This window comes from Callorhinchus milii, unplaced genomic scaffold, assembly GCF_018977255.1.
Source record: "Callorhinchus milii isolate IMCB2004 unplaced genomic scaffold, IMCB_Cmil_1.0 Scaffold285, whole genome shotgun sequence".
In the NCBI taxonomy this organism is placed as follows: domain Eukaryota; kingdom Metazoa; phylum Chordata; class Chondrichthyes; order Chimaeriformes; family Callorhinchidae; genus Callorhinchus; species Callorhinchus milii.
Genome location: NW_024705026.1, coordinates 45,954 through 53,904, shown reverse-complemented (window position 1 = coordinate 53,904; position 7,951 = coordinate 45,954). Strand labels below are relative to the sequence as shown.

Sequence of the window (7,951 nt, the reverse complement as noted above, 5' to 3'; positions counted from 1 at the left end):
CGGCTGATTGACAGAGAGTTTGAGCGAAATACAGAGAGTGAGTGAGAGAGAGAGAGGGACGGAGAGAGTGTGTGAGAGAGGGAGAGAGTTAATGCATAGAAAGCGGTGGATACATTTGGGATTAATGCAGATGTCGGAAGCCTGGGAAGGGCATCGAGACGTCTGGCAGACGTGTTGAGGAGCTGTGTGCAATGTAAGGATTATTATTTGTCGAGATCAGAAGCTGACATCTCCAGCCTGAAGTTTATAGTGTGAAACGTGACTTGTTGCAGACTTTGCTCTTTGCAAATTGACTCCACATTCACTGACAAACACAACTGTCGCTTCACTGTTAATCCTGAGAAATGTTTGAGCTGTGGGCCCAGTGTGAAAGGTGTAATATAAACTTCAAGATTTATTGTACAACGACACAGAATACAAAAGGTTCAGCCAGGTGACCATCACAGCCAAACACAGGTTATGGCTCAGGGTTTCCTCCTCATTAATCTGTCACCCGGCAGATCCTCAGAGGATCAGAACTTTTGCCGCTATAATTCAAATCTGGACGAAAGTAAGGATAAAGTTTCTCAGTGAAAGTCTGGTTGAAAGTGTGGAGATGACACATGCTGTTAGCGTTGTGAAATGTCACCTATCCCCCCTCATAGTCCAGGTAAACTCCCAGCTTTCCGGGTCTCTCTCTCAGGGACAGAAGGTTATCAGGGTTCGTACCAGCTTTACATTCATCCCCGTTTCTCAGTGTCACAGCCCAGAATCCATCCTTTGGTGACACTGTGATCTCTCCTTTCCTGTTGACGGACACTCTGGCCAATCCCACATCCCACTCAGTCTTGCTGCCCACCTGCACCTCCCAGTAATGTCTCCCTGATGTGAAGCCCTCACACCCCAGGACAATGGGATATTTACTAAACCTCTTCGGACATTCCTGGAGCTGCTGCCGTGTGTCTCCGAGTCTCACGCTGGTCAGGTCCTCAGACAGGATGAGCCAGCGATTCGCTGTGTCAGGGTCCAGAGTCAGAGAGGCCGGAGCTGAGAGAGAGGAACAGCACAAAGTGGAGTGAGAGGACGTCTGGGAGCTAAGAGTGTGTGAACCCATCTGCACCTGGGAACACAATCCAGCTGCGAGGGTCACAGTCTTTGTAAGGCGTTGTGTGAGGATGAGCGTGAGTGTGGGGGGTGTGATGGGTGTCTTGTGTGTGAGCAGTTGCTTTTTTGAGTTATGTCAAATGTGTGTGTGAGAGGTGTGTTTGTGAACTGTGAGTGTGTGAGACTCTTTGTGTGAGGCCATGGGAGGGTGTGTGATGAACGTGGATGAGGTTGGGTGTTTATGTGTGATGGTGTGTGAGCGGATCTGTGCATTGCGGGTGAGGTTGTTTGATTGGGAGAGAATATGTGTGTGTGTGTGTGAGTGGGTGTTTTTGGCTGTGTGTGAATTTGTGTTTGAGTCTGTGTGTGAGGGCGACTTGTGTGAGTTTGTGTGTGAACACATCTACAACTGGGGATGCAATTCAGCTCAGAAGATCACAGCCTATGCGAGGGTTTGTCTGTGAGGTAGTGCGTGAGGCTGTATGTGTGTGAAGGCGTGTGTGTGTGAGGGAATGCGTGAGGGTGTGTGTGTGTGAGGTCGTGTGTGTGAGGGAGTGTGTGAGGTTGTATGCGTTATGGTCTGTGTGTGAGGGTGTGTGAGTGTATGTGTGAGAGTGTCTGTGTTTGCGGGTGTGTGTGTGTGTGTGTTTGGTGTGTGAGGTTTTGCGTGAAAATGTGTGTGAGCGGTGTGTGTGAGGTTATGTTCTGACAGGTGTCTGATCGATGTTTGTTTGTGGTGTGGGTGAGGACTCTGTGAGGGTGTGAATGATTGGTGTGTTTGACTGTGTGTATGTGGGTGTTTGTGAGTGTGTGTGTGAGTGGGTTTTGTTTGTGAGTGTTGTTGTGTGAGAATGTGTGTGAGGGTGTGTTTGATGGTGTGTGTGAGTTTGGTGTGAGGGAGTGTGTAGGCGGTATGTGAGGGTCTGTATAAGGGTCTCTATGAAAGGTTTATGAGGGTGTCTGTAAGGGTGAGTTTGACGGTGTTTGTGTGAGTGGGTGCCTCTGATATTTTGTGTGAGGGGTGTGTGTGAAGGTGTTTAAGATGGGGTGTGTGAGTTGTTGCGTGAGTGCGTATGTGAGGGTGTGTGTGTGAAGTATTTGTGTGAGGGTGTGTGTGAAAGGGGTGTGAGGGGGTTGTGAGAGGTGCGTGAGGGTGTGCGTGTGTGTGAGTGTGTGTTAGAATGTGTGTGAGATTGTCTGTGTCAATATTTGTGAGGATGTGTGTGAGAGGGGTGTGAGTGGGTTCTGAGAGTTGTGTGACGGTGTCCGTCTGTGTGAGTGTGTGTTAGAATGTGTGTGAGCCTGTGTGTGTGTCAATGTTTGTGAGGGTTTGTGTGAGTGTGGGTGAAGGTGTGTGTGAGGGTATGCATGCGAAGGTGTGTGTGAAAGATACGCGTGAGAGCGTGTGTGAGGGTGTAAGTGATGGTCTGATTGAAGGTGTGTGTGTGAGTGGGTGTGTGAATGTGTGCGTGAAGATGCGTGTGAGCTTGTGTGTGAGGCCCTGTGTGATGGTGTGTCTGAGGTATGTGGGTCAGGCTGCGTGTGAGGGTTATATATGAGGGTGTATGAGAGGGTGAGGTTGTGAGGTTGTGTGTCAGAGGGTGTGTGTGAGAGGGTGTGTGTGAGGGTTTATGTTTGACGGTGTGTGTGTGGGTGTGTAAGGATTTGTGTGACGGTATATGTGAGAGAGTTGTGTGTGTTTGAGGGGATGTGTGAGAGTGTGTTAGGTTGTGTGTGAGTGTGTTTGTGTGATGGGATATGTGAAGGTGTTTGAGGAAGTTTGTGAGGGTGTGTGTGAGGGGGTTGTGAGGGCATGTGTGAGGTTCTGTGTTAGGGAGTGTGTAGGCGTGTATGTGAGGGTCTGTATGAGTGTCTATGTCAGGGGATGTGTGAGGTGTTCTGTGTGAGTTTGTGTGTGAGGGGCTTTCTGATAGGATGTGTGAGGGCTATGTGTGAGTGGGTTTGTGAGCATGTGTGTGAGGGGGTTGTGAGGGCATGTGTGAGATTCTGTGTTACGAGGTGTGCAAGGGTGTGTGACGGTGTGTATGAGGGTGTGTGAGGGGGGGGTGCTATGAGGGGTTGTGTGTGAGTGTGTTTGTGTGATGGAATATGTGAGGGTTTGTGAGACGGGGTTTCGGAGGGAGTGTGTTGGCGTGTATGTGAGGCTCTGTATGAGGCTCCATGTGAAGGAGAGTGAGAAGGATTGTGTGTGAGGATGTGTGTGAGGGACTGCGTGAAGAGATGTATGAGGGTTCTGTTTGAGTGTCTGTGTGAGGGATTCAGTGACGGGTGTGTGTGATGGAGGGTGTGAGATTGAGGGTGTGAGTGTATGTGTAGGGATGTGTTTGATGTTGTTTGTGAGGGTCTGTGTGAGGGTCTGTGGGAGGATGATTGTGAGGGGTTTTGTGAGTGAGTGGGTAGGCGTGCATGTGAGAGTCTGTATGAGGGTCTGTGTGAAGGGGTGTGTGAGGGATAGTATGTGAGTGTGTGTATAAGGGGCTGTGCGAAGTGATGTATGAGGGTGCTGTGTGAGGGTCTGTGTGAGGGTTTGTGTGACGGTTACGGTGTGAGGTTGTGTGTGATGTAGTCTGTGAGGGGGTTTGAGGGGGTGTTTGAAGGGGTGTGTTTGGGCACGTGTGAGGTTGTTTGTGAGTGTCTGTGTGAGGGTATGTGTGAGGGTGTGTGTGCGCGAGTGTGAGACAGTTTATGAGGTTAAGGGAGTGAGCGTATGTTTGAGGGTCACGATGTGATGGTGTTTGTGAGGTGGCTTGTGAGGGCGTGTGTGAGGGTGTGTGTGAGGGTGTGTATCAGGGTATACGTTAGGTTGTGTGTGAGGGGTGAGTGAGGGTTGTGTGAGGCGTTGTATATGACGGTGTGTGTCGGTGGGTGTGAGTTTGTGTGTGAGGGTTTGTGTGAGAGGTTTACGTGTGTATGGGGGGGGGAATGTGTGAGAGTGTGTGTGTGGGTGTGTGTGAGAGGGGCTATTTGAGGGTTGGTTTGAGAAAATGTGTGGGCGTTTATATGAGTTTCTGTCTGAGGGGGAGTGTGAGAATTTGTGTGTGAGTGTATTTGTGTGATAGGATAAGTGAGTGTGGGTGAGGGTGATTGTGGGGGGTTGTGAGAGGATGTGTGTGGAGGTTATGTGTGAGGGGGTATTGACATTATGGCCCTCACTGAAACCTGGATCAATCCAGGTCACACCTTTCCCCTCACTGAGGCCACACTACCCGCTACACCTACCAACATGTCCCACGCCCCAACCGTGATGGCGGTGGGGTGGCCCTCATCTCCAGGGCGTCACTTGCCCTGTCCACCTACTCCACCGGCTCATTCCCCTCTTTTCAACACTTACACTCTGCCATCCCTCCTACCTCTGTCTAATAATCCTAATTTACTGCCACCCAAAATCATACCCCACCTTTATCTCTGACATCCCCACCCTCCTCGCCTCCCTCTACCTCTTGTCCGACCCCCTCATCATTTTCGGTCACTTCAAACTCCAATTCACCCCCTCCTGCTCCACCTCTTCAGACTTCTCCTCTGTTCTCCTATGTGAGGGGAGTGTGGGTCAGGGTATATGTGTGCGGGCTGTGAATGGGTGTGGAAGTGATGGTTTTGTGTGAAGTGTGTGTGAATGGTATACGTGAAGATTCGTGTGAGGATGATTTTTGTGAGTAGTGTGCATACGAGCGATATGTGTGTGAAGGGTCTGTGTGTGAGGGGTGTGTGTGTGAGAAGTTTTTTTTTGAGGGGTGTGTGTACGGGCGTTGTGTATGTGAGGGTTGCGTGAGTGTTGTGTTTAATTGTTGTGTGTGTGAGGAGTGAGTCTGAAAAGTGTGTGTGTGAAATATGTGCGGTGTGCGCACATGAGTAGTGTGTGTGAGTCGTGTGTGGACAGAAGTGTAAGAAAGAGATGTGTTTGAGCGTATTGTGTGTGTAATAGATGTGTGTGAGAAGCGTCTGTATGGCGTGTGTGTGAGGGATGTTTTTGAGAGTTGTAGCTGAGTGAGCTCTGTGTGAGGAAGGTGTTTGCGTGTAAGAGATGCGTATGATAGTTTTTTGTGACTTGGGACGTCCTCACGACCTGAAATGCGCTCTGCTAATATAATTGTGTTGCTGTTGTGGTGCGGAGTGTGTTTGAGGCGCGTGTTTTTGCGTGTGGGAGTGGTGTGTATGAGAGGGGTTTGTGTGATAGGCGTGTGTGTGATGTTTGTTTCAGGGTTATGTGTGAGGTACGTGTGATATGTGTTTCTTAGATGTGAATGTCAGTTGTGTTTCATAGGTGTGCGTAGTTGGTTTCAGTGTAAGGCGAGTATGCCGGTGTGTCAATTGGTGTGTGTGAGAGAGGTATGGGTGAGTGGTGTGTGCGAGGAGTGTGTGTGTGACGGCTGTATGTTTCAGGTGTGTGTAAGTGTTGTGTGTGAGTGCGTGAGGGTGTGCGTGTGAGCGACGGTATGTATGAGGTTATGTGTGCTTGAGTCTGTGTGTGAAGGTGAGTGTGTGTGAGGGTTGTGTGTGCGAGGGTGAGTGTCTAAGAAGTGTGAGTGCATGAGGCTGTGTGTCTGAGCAGTGTGTGTGTGTGTGTGTGTGAGGGGTGTGTGAGGGGTGGGCGTGAGGGTGTGAGTGAGGGTGTGTCTGTGTGTGAGGGTGCGAGTGGTTATGTGTTGGGTTCCAGGTGATTGTAAGGCTATTGACACGGCATCAGGGAGACGCTTACCTGGGCTGATGTTGTCTATAATCTGTCTCCAGACTGTGTTCTTCAAAGGCCATTTGTACTTGGCCACAGGGAGCTCAGCCTCACACACTGACAGATCAAGTCCCTCGTCACTGACGCTGAAATAACAGACGATCAAATTATAAATTGAAACTGCCCAAATGGTTAGTTTGTGGGTTCAATTCTGGGATGTTTGGTAAAGATGATTTCATACCTTCTTTTGACAGCAGCTTCCTCCTAATGAAATCAAACACAGACAAATGTCAGCTCACACTGAGACACCACCAAAAACAACCACTTAAATGGGTACGGAATCTCTCATGTGCCAACTCAATCTCTGATCTCTTTATCAATCACAATTAGACTGTATTCCCCAGATTGTGTGTAACTGATACTGAGCTGCATTGTAATGTCATCCCTTTACCAGCAGGAAGGTGATAGCGTCTTTCCCAATCTGTGTCTGTAAGTAAGAGAGTTCTTGTTCAACAGAATCTAATTTGCCCTGAATCTCTCGCAGATTTGTCTCCATTCGATTTAAAATCTCCTCCTCTCGCTGTTTGAGATCTCGCATCACTCGCTGCTCTCTGTCAGTTAGACTCTGGTGTATTTTTGCAAACTCAGCCATGACGTGGGTCTGCAGACTGTTCACCTGTTCCTGCAAATGTCAGACATTCAAGCATTACAAACAGTAACCAGAGACACTGAGACATCACACCGTGCACACACAGTAACCAGAGACATGACATCACACCGTGTACACGCAGTAACCAGAGACAATGAGATATCACACCGTGTACACATAGTAACCAGAGACACTGAGACATCACACCGTGTACACACAGTAACCAGAGACAATGAGATATCACACCGTGTACACATAGTAACCAGAGACACTGAGACATCACACCGTGTACACATAGTAACAAGAGACACTGAGATATCACACCGTGTACACACAGTAACCAGAGCCACTGAGACATCACACCGTGTACACATAGTAACAAGAGACACTGAGACATCACACCGTGTACACACAGTAACCAGAGACACTGAGACATCACACCGTGCACAGACAGCAAACAGAGACTCGCTGATAAACTAGATGTCAGCCGCGACAAAATCTACCTTTACTTGTGAAATCTTTTCTCTCTGTTTGGTTTCAGCTTCCAGAGCAGTTTCCTTTCTCTTTGTGAGACAAGCCAAGGAGGATTTCACTTGATCCTGGAATAACAGCACAGAATAAAAATGTTTGACGTGAAAACTTGATGTGGAAACAGAATTAATCCCTCTTGAGGGTACCGTTACCTTGTAGATTTCAGCAGCTTCGTCAATCGGCAGGAAGCTGTGACCTCTGTGTTCCTTCTCATCTCTGCAAATGTAACAGATCAATTTCTTGTCAGTTTCACAGAACAGCTTCAGTTGCTCCCGGTGTTTCTCACACTGAAGGTTAACTGCCGTCTGTGTCGGGTTCAGGCACAATTTTCGAGCTTTCTCTGCTAGACTCGCCAAGGCCCAACAGGCTGTGAGATGCTTTTCTGGAAATGTCTCCTGACAAACAGCACAGCAGTTTTTCTCCTGCTTTTCCCAGCTCCGGGTGACACAGGAGCGACAGAAGTTGTGCCCACAGTCCAGGCTAACAGGGTCAGTGAAGAAATCCAGACAAACCGGGCAAATGATCTCCTCGGTCCAGGTCTCAGCCTGGCAGTCCAGAAGCCATTTTGAACCTCAGCACTTTCTGATTGAAACTGGTTTCGGTTTCAGTGTGAGTGTGTCGGCGGCTCCCAGTCGCTGAACTGACAATTCGTCTCATTTAATCTTTTCTTGTGACATCAACTGATTGTGACTTGGATCCCAAGAGAAGATGAGTGAGCCTTGTACAGTGACAAGGACACCCGAGCAAGGAAGGCTTTGGACTGTGGTGAAGCGTGGTGTACACGTTGGGGTGGGGATGGGGGGGAAGGGGTGGGAGTATAACAAAAAGCGCCATTAATTGGATTAGTTTGAGGCTCTGAGACAGACCTAATATCTCTGAGATGGTTTTCGGGAGCGCGGGGTGTACAATGGCTGAAATCTCACACGGTGTGGCGGATATTGGGTTGGGTTGGAGGTGATATGAAGCTGCCGGCGTTTTTTGAGTGAATGTTGTAGACGGGT

The 7,951-nt window shown here is 48.9% G+C and overlaps 1 protein-coding gene across 1 annotated transcript; it reads right to left on the bottom strand.

Moving 5' to 3' along the window:
- Positions 1 to 376: 376 nt before the first annotated feature.
- On the bottom strand, positions 377 to 7,534 carry LOC103173285 (zinc-binding protein A33-like). The gene is made up of 6 exons (XM_042346060.1): positions 7,103 to 7,534; positions 6,923 to 7,018; positions 6,222 to 6,452; positions 6,012 to 6,034; positions 5,801 to 5,916; positions 377 to 1,026 (listed from the first exon to the last, which is right to left on the bottom strand). The coding sequence occupies exons 3-6, from the start codon at positions 6,420 to 6,422 to the stop codon at positions 629 to 631; spliced, it is 738 nt and encodes a 245-aa protein (XP_042201994.1). The 5' UTR covers positions 6,423 to 6,452; positions 6,923 to 7,018; positions 7,103 to 7,534; the 3' UTR covers positions 377 to 628.
- Between the last annotated feature and the right edge of the window lie 417 nt (positions 7,535 to 7,951).

Bases quoted from the DNA above. Each gene is read 5' to 3' on its own strand.
- LOC103173285 (XM_042346060.1), bottom strand. From the start codon at position 6,422: ATGGCTGAGTTTGCAAAAATACACCAGAGTCTAACTGACAGAGAGCAG. The intron at 6,035-6,221 runs GTAAAGGGATGA...TGATTTCATTAG, and splicing joins ACGCTATCACCTTCCTGCTG to GAGGAAGCTGCTGTCAAAAG. The intron at 5,917-6,011 runs GTATGAAATCAT...CTGTTATTTCAG, and splicing joins GAAGCTGCTGTCAAAAGAAG to CGTCAGTGACGAGGGACTTG.